The 19,467-nt window shown below is 45.4% G+C and overlaps 1 protein-coding gene across 1 annotated transcript in view; it reads right to left on the reverse strand.

The window, feature by feature from the left end:
- Positions 1-19,467, reverse strand: part of TGFBR1 (transforming growth factor beta receptor 1) — a 360,240-nt gene that overhangs the window by 140,409 nt on the left and 200,364 nt on the right. The window contains exon 6 of the mRNA XM_069620584.1: positions 3,672-3,828. Coding sequence (XP_069476685.1) covers positions 3,672-3,828 — 157 coding nt within the window. The remainder of the gene's footprint in view (positions 1-3,671; positions 3,829-19,467) is intronic.

Here is a 19,467-nt window from a genome sequence, read left to right on the forward strand (position 1 = left end):
TGGCCCTATAATATAGTATTTTTATAACTAACTGTGTAAGCGCAATCCTTGGTGTTTCACTGTGTGGACTTATTGTGGACTCCTAACCCCACTCACCTCTCCTGAGATTAAGCCTTGGCCTCTCTCCATGATACCTTGATTGGTTTGGCTAAACTCCCAGAAGTTGACCCTGTTCACTATGACAACGGTGGCCTCCTAAACATCTATCCATCGGGCCAGAGTTTACAAAGCCATTCTAACAAGTCTTAACTAACCATTCCTGATGTTACAGAAAGCACTGTGTTTATTCTACTTGTTATGTTTAAGCCAAAGTACTGATTTTGCTGTAATAGATATTCTATGTCTGTACTTCTAATAAAGTGTATTTTGTTCAATATATGGTTTCGTGCATTCTTTGGAGAAGACTGTGCTGAATGACTTTGCTACCTAATAGCTTTCTTCCCACCCTGGAGTTAAACCAAGCTGCCTGGTACAGCTACCCTTATATCTTTCCTTTTGGTTTGAACCCTGTGATGCCATTCAGCTAGAAGGCTCCCCAACCCTGTGACTGTGTAGCCACAGAGGAATCATTGTGTTAGTGGTGTCCTAGGTATGAACAGTGTCCTCATAATCATCACCACCCTCTTGGAATGTTTCCTTTGTTAGCTGTACAGGGGACTAGGGAGTAGATCCTCAGAATTTGTTTAGGTATGTGTTGCTTTTCCTAAGGATTGTGACAAAGAAGTAAAAACAGATGGTACACACCGCTCAATTACCAATGTCAAAAGAAATGTTCTGAGTAAAGGTTGAAGGGAGGCATGGAATCACAAGTAGACACTGACACAAGAGTTGCATATTTCAAAACCTTTATTGTTAAATTCAAGGGGTTTGGAACAACTCCTGTCTGGTCCTATAACTAAGATGGGAGTAATCACGACCATCAAATAATAAAGAAACAGTCCTAGTCAGTCTTAGTCAAACATTAAAGGCCTATACTAACAAAAAAACGAATGCCTTCCCTCACTCTAATGTGATACAGGGATATGCATCTACAAAAGGAAAAAATAAATCAGTGGTGGAACGAAATGTCAGAATGGCAATATAAATCAGTATTAATTCTCATCCCCACATTTGGGTAGATGGAACACATGTGGTTAGCTGGAACACTTGCTGGATGAACACACTTTGGCTTGTGAACACAGTTAGGCGACTAGCTCTGCCCTACTGAGCCTTTTTGGCCATTCAATTCTGAGTCACAAGTTCATGGGTTTTACCTCTCTGGTTCCTCTCAACCAAGTCCGGGTCATCCTTCCAGCTTCTACACAATTTCAGCAAAACAGTTTCGAAATATAGTAATTGATCAAAGTTAACTATAGGCTCCCCTCAATCGGGTCCAAACCTTTTCTCCTTGGTGGGGGTCCCTTCCCGAAGCTTTCTTCACATTCCACATTATAAGTTTCCCTCAGTCGGGCTCAAACCTTCTTTCATATTTTGATTTTGCTGTCAAAGACTTTCAAAACTGGGAGGATTTTCGCTCTCACCTTCATATGACCACTTTGACCCTCCTTTCTTTCTTTGCTTCCACTTTACATATTTTCTTTCAATTCCAATGTCTTTTGGAAAATGTACTTGTTACTTATAACTTGCTTTTTAAACGGGTCTCCCTCAGTCAGGTTCGGACCCTACTTTTGTTCTCTTGCGAAATTCAACAAAACAAAGCAAGAGTTTGTGAGATTTTCACGTAACACATCATTTCTCACTTCCCGCTGCCTCTACAGCCTATACAGCTTTATTAAAACATTTCACAGAGTCTTTGATTGGGCAATCTCACTTCGCCGGACCACTCTGCTACTTTGTGTTTCGTAGTCACAGTTCTTAACAATGGATTCACTTTGTCTTGCTGCTTATCGGCGCTCGTGTAACCTTCATCCCTCAGATACTGTTGCAAGCATTTAAATTAAACAGACCGGACTTTCTTTGCTTCCCTCAACTCACCGGTCATGTTAAGGATGCTATCCATTTTTCGAACCTTTGATGTAGGAGTCAAGATTGTTACTGCTGCCGCTTCTGTGCCTCCCCAACTCTGCCGTTCACCCGGGAGAGTAGCTGGTAACCTTGTAGCACTCAGAAGACTCTTTTTTCCTTACAGCTGGGCTGTCATGCGCAATCCTCACAGCCTTTCGGAAATAACAATCGCTCGCTGAGGGATGGAGGGTTTTTTTTTTGGCTTCCTGCCCCTTCAGATCAACCCCTCTGTTTGTCGCTCTCCTTCGCCTGGTTCGCAAAAAAGCCCTGGATGGACTGCTCCTTCTCCACCTTGCTCAAAGTGTGTGTTCCACCTTTTAACCATGTGGGGAGAGTTAATAGGTATTAGGTGTGCGTGATTAAAGTCAAGTGCCTGAACCCACCTGATCTCATTAGAGAAACATGTCTAATGTATTGCACGAGTGGTAATCCTTTCAGCCTTAGACCTCTTCCTTGGCTCAGTGTTTGGGTAGGAAAGGCGGGTGGGGGCAGGGGGGTCTGGGAAGCTGGAATATCCCATAAAATTGGATTGGATAGGGGTATTGGAAAGGGCGGGGTACCGTGTCTCGCCATTGGGTGTCCCTCCCTCACTTCCCAAGTACCCCTGACCCAGGTGAACCTCCCACACTTGTCCACCCCCAGGGTCTGGCTCCAAAGGCGATGGCCCTGCCCTGGCCACCTGAACAAGGGATCCACAGGGTCTAGGCCGTGAAACACTCTCTGGTTTTTCACATGTGCGTTTCTTTTGCATGCATTTTTCTGTGCTGTGTCCCTGTGTTGAGAATCCATACTTGAGTGTTCTGCGCTGATGTGTTTTTCGGGACCATACCCAGAGCTTGGCTTTTTCTATTCCTGATCTTGTATAGTGCATGTCTCTAAGCTGAGTGTTTCAGCACAAGGTTTTCCGGTGTCAGACCCCTTCTACGCCATGGTTATTGCTACTGGTCTTTTCTGGGCCGATTATTGCTTGCTGATTTTTTAGCACTGTGTTTGGCAATGGTTTGCGACTTGCATTTGCTAAATGTTTCACGCCATTCCTGTCTGCTACCTTCTTAGATGGGGGGCTTGTCCCTGGCTTTTTAAAGGCGGTACCAGAAGCAGGAATGCGATCATACACCTCAGGGTAGGATGACAATTTTGAAAATAACCAAAAAGGTTCACTGGTGGGGGAAAACAGGATGGGGCATCTGGCTGCCAATGATGGGGAAAAGCAAAAGGCAGTTTTGGAAGAGGGAGAAAGGAAGGATGTATACCTGCCGATTTCCCTACTAAGAACAGACCAAGGATTGAATTGGGGACGTGTGTGCATCAAGGCAAAATCTGGCAGCTTGGCCCTAAACAAGGTTTGATGGAAGAACCTCTGCTGTATGGGAGTGAATAAAGGGCTTTTTTCCTTCGCACACGCGTTGAATAACTAGTGGGTGGCTGTTACTTTACAATACATGAATAACGTCTTGCAAAAAAACCTAGTAACTACCCATTCTGGTCAATGCCAACTAACCATCCCCAGTCCATACTTACTGATGAGAATTAAACATGTAAATGAACTTAAAGAAAATGCTACTACAGATATATTCAAAAGTTAATTAAAGAGTTTAGAAAAGCAATGCTGAAAAAAACAAGACGCAACACTGGTGTTAAAAAGGCCTAGAGCACATAACGGGTACCTCTTTGTTCCCACTCTGTGGTTTGGTGCAATGTCAATGGTGTCTGTGGCCGAATCGTGCCTTACTGCCAGTCCAAGATCAGCAATACAGCATGTGCCATTCTTTTTGACAAGAATATTTTTTGACTTCAAATCTCTATGGGCAATCGCTGGTTTCCCTGTTGAAGCAAAGCAGAAATTAAATTACAAAATGTTTACAGGCAGTTCTCTTTGCGCATTTGGACCAACTCCATGCCTTTAGGGATTAATTAAAATGCTAAACAGGATGGCATCGATCTGGCATTGGCGTTAGTATGAATGAAAGTCACTAAACTGATTACTGTGTATGCCAGCGGGCCCGAGTGCTTCATCATTTCAACATGGCTGAGAGAGGAATCAAAGGCATTTTCGGGCTTGCTATACATGTTTTTTTTAACAGAGACCAGTAGCAACATATGCTCACCACGTGGCCCTTTCACTTGAGAGCAGTAGTTCTAAAGCTGTAAAGGGATCGACACAGCATACATGTGCAATCTCCCTAGGAGGGATACTCCCCAGATTTGTGTTCGTTTAAAAACAATGGTTAGCTAAAGTAATTTTGTTTATGCAAAAATTATCCTTTGTCTCAACATCGGGCAATGGACAGTCATAATTCCCAATTTAGTGCTTTAAAACCTCCCCTCGAGGGACGCAGTGTTAAGCAAAGTTTGAATGCATTACCCTCTGGGAACACTACAAGCAACTATGACTACAGGTATAGGCAACCCAACCTTTGGTATAAGCTTGTACTACACCGTTTTGGTAACGTGTTGAGCAGCCAGGCTTATCTCAAGAGGCGAAATGTAAGCAGTAGTGGAGTTACATAAAAATTCACAGTTACAGGTATTTAAATAAACTCTTACACTCAAGGTTTCTTGCATAAACAATTAATAATGTATTTATCAGTCAGTTATTAAGCCTTCTTTAGAAGGGAGCAATATGCAAGTAACACACAGATACACTACAATACTGTACACTCTGAGTTTCTGCATCAGACAAGGCCCTTTTGAATTGGCCCACAGACAACCTACACACACAGGTGACTTCAGTAACAAGGGTGCTGGGGACATGAATCCCTTACTGTTGGTATACAGAGTACTCTCGATAGTTTGTAAAAGGCAAAGGTTATTAGAACACAAGAAATTACAAATATTCTTAATCAGGGCAAATACTTTCAGATAGCAAGAGAAGAGTCATTCAATTCAATAGGCTAAGCCAAAGTCAATGGGCAAAAGTCTTTGTATAGGATGTAGCACTTCAGGTAAGCAAATGGAAAAGTCTTTGCACAGGTTCTTAGGAGTCTTTGATAAAAAGAAGAATCAAATGTAGGGCTGATTAGACTTGTGAGTTGCAGAACTTACAAGCACTTCCACAGTAAGAGGTAAGTTCTCTTAGACCCGTTTTACAGTACCTTGGTAAAGAAGAAAAGATGCAGCTGAAGAGTTCAGTTCCTGTGCAGCTCTGCAGATCTCACTGTTCCTGGGCCTCAGTCATGGGGACAAGAGGGAGGACGTTGCGGGACTCCTGCACTGCATGGCTCGGTCAAAGCTGGCAACCGGAAAACTTTACTTTCAGTGGCTGGTTCGCTTTTCAGCTCCTTTGGGTACAGCAAATTGCAATAACCGCGGTTTCTGGCTGTCAAGGTGGACTTCCCTCACATCTGAGGTCCCGCACTCAACTGAGGGGGGTCAGGCTTGGTCAGTCTTGTTTCGTGGGAGTCCGGAGGATCTTCCAAATGTTCTAGGCCAGCTTACAAGCAACGCACACAATCTGGTGTCCCTCTCCCTGGCTCTACGGTTTCCTGCAGCAACTCTGAGGAAATACAACCAGCTCTGAGATGGGTATCCAGGTGGCTTACTTGGGAGTTGATTGGTCCCACCAACTCAAAAGGGAGAAGTCGTCATTGTAGGGGCTTCTCTGTCGATGCAAACTTGGCGATTCAGACCTGCAGCAGGGCTTCACCGTGCAAACCAATGGTCCAGGAGTTGCAGCAGTCGTCCTCTTCAAGCTCTTCTTCGGTTCCTTCGTCCAGTGGTCGACTCTGCCTTCCAAGCCAAAAGACTCACCTTTTATTCAGTTCTCTCCCATTAATTCCAGCCTAGCCGTCACTCACCCAGCAGGGTGGCTGTCCTTGCCGGACAGTCAGCCAGCCAATCACCACAGAGTGCATTTGGGTCTCCTAGGAGACCAAGCACAGGGAGTTTTGGGCACCTCCTTCACTTCTGGCCTACCCCAGACACTCTGGAGCCAGAGGCGGGTTTCTCTCAGAAACCCCGCCAAAGGCGAAATGAACAAAGAGACCCAAACCTGGTTTGGCGCGCAGAGAAAAACTTTCGACAAAGAAATGGCGAAAAAAGAAGACCGGGGACCATTTTAATAAAGGAGGCTCAGCGCCATTTTGAAAAACATGGCTCCCGCGATTCAACATTACCGGAGCTGCGAACAGTTCGCGGTCGGGGTAAATCATGATAGTTCATTGCAAAACCACTGCCACCAGCCATTCTGAGAGGAAAGGTTAAGATATAAATGCTACATGAGTAGCTAAACACAGGGGATACTAAGTAACCCTTCCAGCACTCTATTGTAAGATAGGGTGTGCTGGGTCTAGAATTTTACAGGACTAAGTGAAGTCAATGTCACTCCACTGTTCTGCGAAACAGTAGTTGATCCCAGAGAAGGTATTGCACTGAAGGTGCTTTGTGACGCAATTGTAAAAGATGATGCCTATGGAGTTGGTTAGACTCCACAACCAAAACAAAACACAGGGTATAACATCACATTAAGTTACATGAGAGAGTGGGAAAAAAGGGTCACACTCTCTCCAGGTAAAAAAATCAAGTCCTCAAAATCCAGCAAAGTTGCTGGGGGTCTCCAAGGTGGAGGGAATTAACACATTTTTGAGAATTCTCCATAACAACGCAGCAACCCACTGATCCCAAACACAAGTCCAAGCAGAGCTTGACCATAGAAGAGACGCAAGGAGATGCCATTAAGTGAGCTGGGTGCTATGAGAAAGAGGAGGGAGACCAGAGTACTAGCCCAGTACCACACACTCACAATGGGGTGAGGGGTTATAGACCAATTTCTATTGAGGCCAGTCTGTCCCATTATGTATGCAAGCAGCACTGCATGGGCTTTAAATCATAAGTCTAGACTACCCAGTCTGCTTTTGAATCTGAGAAATCCTGTAGTGAAACAGACAGAATGCAGAATCCTGTACATTCTGTACATGCTGACCAAAGCCCTCATCTGGTAAGGAAGGGGAGCGTCTAGCTGGGCAGCTTAGGGTCCGGTCTGGAGCTCTGGAAACTAAAGCGAGGCGGTCAATGGTTTCTAGCAGTCTAGGGCGCCTCTGAACCCATGATGCCTCAATGTTTTTCAGAATAAACCAGGAAATGGATTTGCACCTATGATTATCTTTGCAGCCTACTAAACACGCAGAGGGTCTCACATTGACACCTAAGTGGCACGTATCTCTAAAAATAAAACACCTTAATAATGAAGAAAGATTTGAAGAGCACCTTCATCAGTTCAGCACATGGTACATAATGTTCAGTTATTTCTCTTGCTTTTAACACCTGTGTACCGATGGTTCCTAAGCATTACCATTATTGGTAAATACAGTAGCAGACGCCAAGACAGAAATATTTTCCTAAGAGCATACACTGTTGTCAATTGGTGGGTAGACTGAAATGAATTTGACTCCTGGATCAGGGTGGGGAGCATAGCAACCAAATCACAACTCTGCTCTACTCCTTATTTGCACAAGATCAACACTAATGAACAGCACCTGGAAGAAAAAGGTACGGTATTGCCCCATACGAGAGAGGAATACACTTGCATACTTCTCATGTTCACAATACTACAGAGTGTGAGGTACTACCTCAAACAAAGCGAATACTGAATCAGATTTGGTGGTCTAATGGTTGTGAGACAGGCATGGTATCAAGAGAGAGATAGACTGAAAGATGGCAGTTTCAAAAGCTTTATTTACTAAGGTTACTGGATTGGTGTAATGCCTAACTGGTCCTAACTCTAAAGGGATGGTTCCCTTAACTGAAGTTTCGAAGGGCCGTCATTGTCTGAAAGTCCAAAACAATAAATCGGTCTGTGTCTAAACCTAGGCTTGCCCCCACTCTTTGTTAGGAAGTCTTTAAAAAGAAAATATAGTGGTTCAACAGAACATAGGAAACCAAAGTTGGTTTCAGGTGGTCTTCTCACCAGGTGTAGTTTGGTTAATACCACAAATATGAGTTCAATCAAAAAGTGCTGTTCGAAAGTCACAGGGCCCTTGGAATATTCGCAAATACTTTCAATGTCTTTGGTTCCTTGGGATTCCCTTCCCCAAGCTTCAATTTCTTCAGTATCAAACTTGTTAGACCTCTTAGGGTTCCTTTCCCCAAGCTCAGGCCCCTTCAGTTTTAAACACAAGTTCAGTTTAACAACACAGTTTCTCTTCAGCCTCTCAAGGTTCCCTTCCCCAAGCTTACACAGCTTCAGTTTCAGACACAAAATTCAACTCGTCAGGATGTACCTTTTCCTCTATATACAGTTCCTTTATCAAATACCCTTCTCATGGGGTTGAATTAGAGACTTTCGAATATGCCAGGTTCCTTTGCTCCTCCTAAGCGCAACCACTCTGATTTTTGGCCCCTCTCTGTATTTCCTGTACTTGCTTTTCTTCTATCCTTTCATCTTCAGGTGCTTCCTGCACCCCTTTGTTGTCCTTCACTTCACTGTGCCAACCGTCACCGGTATCAGGTAATATTATCCCCATATATATGGTCGCTGTATATAATATCACCGGGAAAAGGTTGTGGTGATATTATATGGGTGACCACATATATAGGGACAGGGGCAGCCAAAAAAAAAAAAAACACAAATGTTCCATGCAATAATGTCCCCACAAAAAACGTCCGTTTGTCGGCGATATTTTTGCATGGCGATATTTTTGAGGGGACATTATTACATGGAACCCCGTCACCTTGTTTGGCTTTCTCTTCTATCACCTTGTTGCGCCCCCGGCACCTTCCTTTGATTCACTTTACTTTTGTACACCCTTGCAACCGTCTTATCCTTAACATGCTTCTTGCACACTTATTTCGCTCTTGCACCTTTCCTTTCCTTTCGGGTCACTCGCACCCTTCTGTTCACCTTTATGGCTTTCCTTGAAACAATACCGGCTTCCCTTTGGCTGAGGTAATGCTTGTGTTTCAAATATGTCTTTATTAAATGGGTCCCCGTTAACTTCATCATATATGCGGGTTCCAGACCCCCTTTGGCTTTTTTTTATATAAACTTGGCACTTCACTACAAAAGCCACAATGCCCCTCTTCCTATAGACAACAGTGGAATTTAAGTTCACAAAAGGATTCTTTTCTCTCGCTTTCCTGCTTCGTGTCACTTTAGACTCTTCACTTGCTACAAATGCTGTTCTTCTTTTGACAGCTTTAATGATCGCATACCACCTTTTGCACCAACACTTTGTTATCCATGGCAGAAATGGCCTCAGATTGAGCCTCACTGCCACCAATTTGGAAATATTGATGGGCATGTTTTTTCCGATATCTGACCAAAACATTCTGGCTTTCAGATGCTTTGCGTGAGCTGCCCGGGCCTCCATGGAAGCACCTATATTATACAGACATCTGGTTATGGCCTCATTTGGGGGCATGCCTTTAGACACTGTGCCACTTTTGTCCACCAAGCCAAAGCACAATCTTCGAAAAAATGAGTCACTACCAGCGCTAAGACCTTTGTAAACACCCTGAGAACAGAAGGAACACCAAAGGCAGCACTGTGCGCTGCCAACAGTGGATTTCCACTAGAAATCTTAGGTTATGTGTAATGTTTTTTGTTCACCGAGATATAAACATATGCATCCTGCAAGGAACACAAGATATTTCCTAGTGGGAGCTGCAGAAAATGATCTTTCAGAGTTAGGATTCTGAATGTTTGACAATTTATTGATATGTTTAGTTATCTCCCTAACCCTCCCCACCATCGGTATTTGGGAACACTTTCCACCTCATCCTGTATGGTTTGGGTTTTGTAATGTAGCCCTGTTTTACTCCTTAATACTTCAAGGCTCAACAGTGCTTCTTAAGCACCCCTTTCTCCCACATTGTGACCAAGGTGATATCAACCTAAATTGGTGGTAGGCTAGTTGCAGCTGATATTTTGTTTTGGCTTCACAGGGGGTGCAAGACGATTTACCACATCAGTAGCCCAACTACACAAACTAACGTGACAGGGCCAGTACCCTTGCTCTGTCAAGAGGGGATGGAGACCCCCTCTCAACTTGAGGTGGGAGGTCGACTAGCGTAGAAGCCAGTGACATTCCTACCCCAGGGGTGGAAGGTGGCAGTTGGGAGGGCCACGTTCCCTGTCCCTTCTTTACGTGCCCTTGTGAGGGGAAGTGGTACCACTCTTAATCACTCCATAACTCCATTACAAAATGTTGTCCAGTTTCTCTCGGTTTGTTTTAGGGAACTACAGGTAATAAATAGCAGCCTCAGCGGTGAACCGAAAAGGAAGCTGCATTGGGGAGCCTCATAACAGAGAACCCCATGCGGCAGAACAAAAAAGCATAACCAATAAGCGACGCGTCAAAGACAACCAAAACAAGTGTCAGCACTCCATTTAGCAGCAGTGCTCACTAGAAACCGAGCAGTGGGGCAGCACCCTAAAGCAGACTGAAGTCTGCTTAAGGATGAACCAACACTTCACTGTAACATAGCTGTGAAGCAGCTCCTTAAGACTGCAATTTCACGGACTTAAGAAACTAAACACTCACCCGAGATGGAACATTTGCTACAGCGGGCTGCCGTTGACAATCTCTGGTGGGTCCACAAGAGTAAAAGGGGTGGGGGCTTAGACCCCCTCCCCATCATATGTATTTATTCTGCTGAAAGTAACACTTCCTGGGTGGGGAAGACAGAGACTAATTGGCCCAGGGAACTAATGGAGGAGTACCAATGGAAGGAGGAGGAGGAACATAAATAAGAGCAAAGGAAACAGTTTTGGGTTGTTCGCATGAGGTCAGTCCGTGGACCAAGAGAACAGGAGGGATGGTATGGAGCAGAGTGGAGGTAGTTTAAAGAAAGGGGGAGGTATTGGCTTGAGAGAAAGTGGCACTGTGGTGTGAGTGTATGTGTGTATGTGTGTATGTTCAAGGGGTAGGAGAGCAAGGGGTGAGTAAGGGTGACTGGAGGAGTGCAAGGTGGGAGACTGAAGAGAAGGTGGGGTGGAGTGGTAGTAGTGTGGAGGTTTGAGTAGTAGTGGTGCAGAGGATTAGTAGTGTGGAGGGAGGTGAGTAGTAACAGTGTTGGATGGGAGGGTAGTAGAGAGATGGAAGAGAGCTACCAACGGAGGAAGAGCTCGAGGGAGAAAAGTAAAGTGGGAGATGAGAGGGGGCGAAGTGAGGACAGATGCGAAGCAAGGAGAGGGTGTAACAACAGGGAGAGGAGTAGAAGGGCATGGATGATCAAGCGAGTGCCCTGCATGACTGAAAGGCACTATCCAGCCAGGGTCCCTAAAAGGTGTCACATAGTTTGTTCCCGGAGGAAGTTTAGATACATAAGGTATTTGCCTTTAGGTCATCATCCTGTGAAGAGCCAGGAATGAGACACAGACAATGTGGATTCATGGTTTTGGGCAAAGACTTAAAATAAAAGAAGGGTTGGGAAATGCCCCTCTATCCCTATTCTAAGTTTTTCTCTACCTAAAACTTAAACTAATGGTCTGTCCGAGGTCAGGATGTCTAAAGCAAATTGTCCTGTGTCCAAAGTACTATTCTGGCCCTCACATCTAGGAAAAATAACTACGGTCAAAAGGGAAAGTATCTTTGGCCTTTAGCAGTGCACAAAGTTTCAAAAAGGAAATGCGTAACTGTCCAGAAGGACAGAGTTCCATGTTCTAGAGGCTGGTTCCATTCCCCTGGATTGCTCTTCACCCTTCCTTGTATTTCAAGAACGTCCGTTCCTCAAGTTTCGTTTGATCAACCACACAAAACAACTTGACCATGCCTGGTATACTTTTCCTGGCAAGTTTTCTGTTATCTGAATCTATTCTTATGACTTGGGTTTGCCTGGAACACTCTCCTGCCAGGGCTTTCTCAAATAGGTATTTTCCTGCACCTTCATATGTATGTTCTTGCACCTTTAATATGCCTGGTATACTCCCCTGCCAAGGCTTTCTCGTGTGAGCATTGCACACACTTGCAGACATGATAGTTTCTTCTATCTGTACTGTCCTGTCTTGAATCCCCCTGGTGTAATAGCCTGCAAGATTTTCTCTCATAAGTGTATTGCATACGTTCACAAACTTGACCGTCTTTTCTGTATATTCCGTTATGCCTCTTTAAGAGAAAGTCACTTGCTTGCTCTTATTTTCTTTATTTACACTTATTTGGGTTTGGCAGGCTTGCTTATACTCTCCTGGTGTCCCTGCTTCCCTGGGGAGTGTTAGGGAGGATTCTCAAAAATGTTCTAATTCCCTCCACCTTAGAGGCCACCAGCAACTTTGCTGGATTTTGAGGACTTGATTTCTTTAACCTGGAGAGAGTGTGACCCCTTTTCCCACTCTCTCATGTATTTTAATGTGATTTTATACACCGTGTTTCTTTTGGTTATAGAGTCTAACAAACTCCTTAGGCATCATCTCTTATATTTTGTCACAAAGCACCTTCAGTGCAGTGCCACAGGGAAGTCTTCCAGATTTCCCAAGGTTTAAATACTTTCTCTGGGATCAACTATTGTTTCCCAGAGCAGTAAAGTGAAAAAGACTTTACTTAACATTGTACATTTCTAGACCCAGCACACACTTATCTTGCAATAGAGTGCTGGAGGGGCTACTTAGTATCCCCTATGTCTAACTTCTTATCTAACATGTTTTATGTTACCCTTTCCTCATTGAATGGCTGGTGGCAGTGGTTTTCATTTTTAACTACCGTGGTTTGCATTTACCGCGACCGTTCACGGCTCCAGTAAAGCAACAGCGGGAGCCATCTTTTTCAAAATGGCGTAGAGCCATCTTTGATAAAATGGCCCCCGGTCTTCTTTTTTTGCCATGTCTTTGTGGAAAGGTCCTTCTAGAGATTTTCTCTGCGCGCCAAACCAGGTTTGGTCTCTTTGTTCATTTTGGCTCTGGCAGGGTTTCTAAGTGAAACCCGCCGCTGGCTCCAGAGTGTCTGGGGTACTGCCTTTGCTTAGTATCCTGGGAGAGCCAAATGCACTCTGTGGTGATTGGCTGGGTGACCGTCCGGCAAGGACAGCCACCCTGCTGGGTGAGTGACAGTTAGGCTGGAATGAATGGGAGAGAACTGAATAAAAGGCGAGTCTTTTGGCTTGGAAGACAGAGTCGACCACTGGACGAAAAACCCGAAGAGCTTGAAGAGGACGCCTGCTGCAACTCCTGGGCCGTTGTTTTGCCAGGTGAAGCCCTGCTGCAGTGCCAACTTGCCAAGTTTGCATCGACAGAGAAGCCCCTGCAAGGACGACTTCTCCCTTTGAGTTGGTGGGACCAATCAACTCCAAAGTAAGCCACCTGGACATCCATCCCGGAGCTGGTTGAATTTCCTCCGACTTGCTGCAGGAAACCGAATAGCCAGGGAGAGGAACACCAGCTTGTGTGCATTGCTTTTAAGATGGCCTAAAGCTTTTGGAAGATCCTCCGGACTCCCACAAAGCAGGACTCACCAAGCCTGAGCCCCCTCAGCAAAATGTGCGACCCCAGAAGCAGGGAAAGTCCACCTTGACAGCCAGGAACCACGTTGTTGCCATTTGCGGTAGCCGCGAGAAGCTGAAACGCGAAACAGCCACTAAAAGTGAAGTTTGCTGGTTGCCAGTTTTGACAGTCCCAGTGCAGTCCCTCTTGTCCCTACGACTGAGGCCCAGGAACAGTGAGATCTGCAGAGCTGCAAAGGAAAAGAAGTCAACAGCTGCATCCTTTCTTTTTTGTCAAGGTACTGTAAAACAAGTCTAGGAGAACTTACCTTTTTTCTGTAGAAGTGCTTGTAATTTCCACAACTCACAAGTCTAATCCGCTTGTGGCCCTACATTTGATTCTTCTTTTTACCAAAGACTCCGAAGAACTTGTGCAAAGACCTTTCCATTTACTTACCTGAAGTGCTGAATCCTATACAAAAACTTTTGCCCATTGACTCTGGCTTAGCCTATTGAATTGTATGACTCTTCTAAGAGGACCTGAAAGTATTTGCCCTGCTTAAGAACATTGGCCATCTCTTGTATCCTAATAACCTATGCCCTTTACCAACTTTTAAAAGTGTTCTGAATGTCAACAGTGCGATGTTAATGTTCCCTTCACCCTTGTTATTGAAGTCACATGTGGGTGTAGGTTGCGTCTGTGGGCCATCCCAAAAGGGTATTGTCTGATTCAGAAACTCAAAGTGTACAATATTGAAATGTATTTTTGTGTTACTATTATATTGCTCCCTTCTAATGAAGGCTTTATAGCTGACTGATAAATGAATAATTGTTAATGCAAGAAACCTTGAGTGTAAGAGTTTATTTGAATACCTTTAACTGTGAATCTTTGTGCAACTCCAATACTGCTCACATTTCCCCTCTTGAGATAAGCCTGGCTGCTCAACACGCTAACAAGACTGCAGTACAAGCTTATACCAAAGTGGGTTGCCTATACCTGTAGTCATAGTTGCTTGTAGTGTTCCCAGAGGGTACTGCATTCAAACTTTGCCTAAGAGGGAGGATTCACCAGCTTTGGCTGGCGTATTTGTCGGTTCTCCCGCTACAAGCCAGTGAAGGCCTTCCGGCATTCTGCCTTTTCTCGCCGCTTCTGCTTCCCAGCTTCATGTCCTCTCGCAGCTCCCGCTTGGCTGTTCCGTGTGTCTCTTCTGTCTTTTGGTTCGGTGGAGGCTGCCTTGTGGTACCGGGGAACGCCCAGAAGCTCTCTGTCTGCTTCTGACGTCCTTGCCGCATATGTTCGCCTGCAGTTTGCTTTCCTTTCCCTTGTCAAAGAGCGGCTTTGCTCCATGGACACCACTCCAGCCACTCGGTCCCTCGGTCTGCACCAAGAGATGTAGTATTCTCCAGCCAGCATTCATTCACCAGCTGTTGCGACAGTTTATATTTCCCATTTTCAGATAGGTTTCTGAAACAACTTGAGTGCAACCTGCTCTCCTGGCCGCCATTGATCTTCATAACTTGGCTCATCTTCCTCGTTACAATATTTTCACACTTAGGGAAATAAAAGTCTGTTTCTAATAACTTTGATGTGAAATTTAGTACCGTGTTCTTAGTGATCTTGAAGGGCAAGTTAGTCCTTGAGGTTTTATGTGCAGAACCTGTGAAGATGTTTTCAGTGCTTTTCTTAGGTCGGTGAGGAGAGGAATGACAATATGCCATTAGGGCATGGGAAACAGCAGGGTTTTATTTTTTATTTTTTTACATTTCTTTTATTGATTTTATGCAAACAAAACAGCAAAAACCAAACAAGCAGCATAATCATAACAGTTCCATTACACATCAAGTTGTCTTAATCACTGCTCCCACTACCCCTCCCTCCCCCCGTGAGCCTATTTGTCACTCTCATTCAATGTTTGGCACTTGTGGCCGGGTTTCGTTCTCTTCGGAGTCTGTTGGATCTGATATTACTCCAAACAATTCTGCTATTAGCGTTTTCCAAGCCAGCAGGGTGCCCGCCTTCCCTTCATCAGCCCGGCTACTCGCTTCTTGCCATGCCACCGTTTCAGCCTCCGCCCATTTCTGCAAGTCCTTCCACCAAACATCCACCTTGGGTTTGTGGCATTTCTTCCACCCCATGGCGATCCTACGTTTCGCCAGCACATATGCCAGATTTCTCAGTTTCTCAATATGCCTGAGTTTCCGTGGCCTAGGAAACCCGCTCAACAAGCAGGCCCAGGCCGTGTCTGTGACAAGAGTAACCCCTTTATCAGCCAAACTTTCCATCCAAGCCTCAACATCGCAGGACGCCCCTTCATTTCGGTATCAGACAGCCAAATCATTTCTTTCAAATAAAACGGGGCGCAGTCCTGTCCAAGCACCCTGTGCTCAGGGGTCACTTCATCAGAAAGCCACTTAGCTACATATTGTAACTGTCCCGCCAAATAATAAACCTCAAAATGAGGCAGTCTGATACCTCCATTTTCATAAAACTTCTGCAATTTCCAAAACGCCCCTCTGTTTCGGGTACCGTGCCACAGGAAATCCCTACACATGCTGTTCAATTTACTAAAAAACTTCTTGGGTATTATGTATGGGATATTGTAACGCTCACCTGGCTCCCACGGAGGCGCGGGCGTGGCTGGGACTGCTGGGACCTCTTCTGCAGAGATGCGTAAGACCCGGAAGATGGACTGGACTGGATTCCCCAACCTGGCTTTTCTGGCTCGGAGGAATCTCCCACTGTGTGTGAAAAGGAAGGGTTAATAGTCTGCGGGTGATGTTCCGACCTCCCACTTCCCTTCTCTCCCTCCGTGAAACCCTTTTGGGATTCCCTGCGAAGACTCACCTTAGGGACCAAAATTACTAGCTCTCCATCCTGCTTCTGATGCAGGGGCGCGTTGTGATTCCAGTTACTTCACTGGATTGATGAGTTTAAACTAGTTTGCCCATTCCCGTCGTACCGCAAATGTTTATGGCAAGTTTGGGTTTATATTCACTCATCTGTTCTTTTCTTTCGCAGGTGCTGGAGAAGATTCCGGGCTGCAGGCGATTTGGATGAAGCCAAATTCTGGTAAGAATTCCGATGAGAGATTCCTTTGCAGTTTTAAGTATCTCCTTTAATGTCCAATGTCTTTTTCCCCATAGTGGCCGGGGTACGGCAATGCCGGAGGTAAGACCCCGACCCGAAAAGAGCTGCTGTGTCTCTCTTGCAAATGGGTAAATTTGGAGTGAGCGTATTGCTAATGTTCTCACATGCTCTCACTAATACAATGTCTGTTTCTTTTCCCCTTAGGGGCTGGGGTGCTGAGATGCCGAAGGTATGGCACAAACCCGAAGGCGGAGAGGGAATTGAACCACAGGTAAGTTCTACTTAGATTCCGTGTTTCCCTTCTCACCTCTCTTTCTCCTTCCTTCCAATAGGTGCTGGATGGCGGTGGAAGCTCCGGATGGACGTCGCAGGACTCGAAAACGCCACGTGCAGGTGAGTGAAATGCAGCGTGCTGCGCGCGACGCGATGCGCTTTTAAAATGTTTGCCTTCTTTGCAGGATCGTCAGCGTGCAGAATCCGGAGTGCAGATGTATCAGGTAAGGTTCTTGTTTTCACCTGTTCTCTTCCCTTTCCTTCTTTAGGTGTTTCCAGGATGCTGGCAGGCGTGATGGAGGACCAAGGCAGGAGCAGGCACGGTGAGCGTCCAGCTGCTAAGTGCAGAACAACGCGAAGCGTGGTCTGCTGCTTGGGTGTGGCTTAAATAGCCTTTCAAGTAGTTCCAGGTATGTATTCTTCCCCCAGAAATATGTATTCCTCCACCGGTCACACCCTAGAGATCAAGTAGTCCCTAGAAAAATAGTTCCTTCCAGTCTTGGAAGTTGCAGCATGGTCTGCACAGGTAAGTTTACACCAAGCACTACTCCCAACCTACTTCTGTATGAGCCTGGTGCCAGGACTGATGTCCCCTATGAGCCTGACGCCAACGGCGCCAGGACTGAGTCCAAAGGGCCCCCATCTGGGGCTGCTGGGACTTCCCCTGAATGCATGGTGTCCGTCTCTGAGGGTGCCGGGACTGGTTTGCCTCCTTGGAGGCAGGCATCATGACAGTACCTCCCCCCAAGGCCCCTCCCAAGGGTGTCCAACCTGGAGGCCTCGGTTTATTTGGGAACTTCCGGTGAAAATTCCGTATTAGTCGAGGTGCATGTACATTCTCACTTGGTTCCCAAGATCTTTCCTGAGTTCCATATCCTTTCCAATCAATCAGATAAAAGAGTTTTGACTTGGACATCTTAGAATCCAATATGTCCTTAACTTCGAATTCCAATTCCCCATCTATTGGAATTGGTTCTGGTGGTTTGCATAACCTGGTTCCGGGTCGTACTGGTTTCAACAGGGATACGTGAAAAACGGGATGGATTTGCATATTAGGTGGCAGATCGAGTTTGAAGGCTACCGGGTTAATGATAGCTTTGATTGGATAAGGCCCTATATATCTTGGGTTAAAAGTTCGTGGACCTTTAAGCGGTAAATGTCTAGTTGCAAGCCACACCTGGTCTCCTACTTTGTAAGGAGGTACTTTACTTCGATGTAAATCAGCATTTTCCTTGTACCTTTCTTTGGCTTGTTGTAAATGAGTCTTTGCTTCCTTGAAGGCTTGGGTTATTGTGGCATGTAAATGATCCACGGCGGGCATTTCAAGGCTTTGAGAGGATTCAAGGTCCGAAGTCCTGGGATGATGGCCGAATAGGGTATAGAAAGGAGTCTGACCCGTTCCAGAATGCACAGAATTGATGTACGCGTACTCGGCAATCCATAGAATGTCCTTCCAATTACCTTCAGATTGAGGTAACATACACCGCAGATACTGTTCCAGGGTCTGGTTTGTTCTTTCGGTTTGACCATCGGTTTGAGGATGGTGGCTGGTGGATAATCGCACATCAACTTGGGCCATTTGGCAACACCTTTTCCAGAAATGAGAAATAAATTGACTTCCCCGATCAGAAACCAATATGATGGGAAGCCATGTAAACGAACAACATTTTCAAGAAATTCCTTTGTTAAGGTGGAGACTGAAGGTAACCCCTTCAATGGGATAAAATGAGCCATCTTGGAGAAGAGGTCTGCAATCACCAGGATAGTATTATACCCATGACTAGGAGGCAGGTCAGTTATAAAGTCCATCGATAAGGTGTGCCACGGTGCCGGAGGGATGTCCAGGGGCCGTAAAGGACCGGCTGGTTTTTGCTTCTGACTTTTATTTTGGGCACACACTCCGCAGGTCATCACAAAGGATTTAATATCCTTTCGCCAGGATGGCCACCAGAAATGCCGTTTGATCTTTTCCTCTGTTTTCACGATGCCCGGCTGTCCTTCCATTAGTGTATCATGATAATGTGCTATAACGAGTTCTTGCGAGGCAGAAATAACCGCCCTTGGAAATAGGGTAAATCATTATTAATGGAATAGTTTGAGCCTTTCTGGCTCCATTCTTGTAAAGCTGTAGCGTTGAAAAGCAATTTAACTCTACCCTGAACATCCTCAATAGTTTGAGAAGAGATTTCAACCAAAATCCTCTGTTCGGGAATAATCCGAACTGGCTCTAGACTTGAGGCAATGTCACCCATTCCAATTCGAGATAGAGCGTCTGCCTTGCCATCTTGCAACCCAGGCGATATGTGATTATAAAGTCAAATTCTGCAAAGAACAGAGCCCAACGGAGTTGACGAGAAGATTGAGCTTTGGCCGTTTTCAAGTATTGTAAGTTCCTGTGATCTGTAATCACTGTAACGGTGTGTCTTGCGCCGAGCAGGTAGTGACGCCAAACTTTGAAAGCTGACTTAATAGCCAACAGTTCCTTGTCTGTGATTCCGTAGTTCACTTCAGGAGCCGAGAATTTCCTGGACCAAAAGGCTACGGGATGTAGTTGATTTGAAACTGGATCCCTTTGAGAAAGGACAGCCCCCATGGCTAAACTAGAAGCGTCGGTTTCCACAACGTAAGGGAGGTTCGGACGAGGATGTTTTAACACAGGTGCAGAGGTGAATTTGGTTTTTAGTTCCTGAAAGGCTTGTTCTGCCTCCTTAGACCACTCGAAGCGTCTGTTTTTTCGTAGGAGCGCCGTGATG

The sequence above is a fragment of the Ambystoma mexicanum genome, chromosome 5q, assembly GCF_040938575.1.
Source record: "Ambystoma mexicanum isolate Mex_15411 chromosome 5q, UKY_AmexF1_1, whole genome shotgun sequence".
NCBI lineage: Eukaryota > Metazoa > Chordata > Amphibia > Caudata > Ambystomatidae > Ambystoma > Ambystoma mexicanum.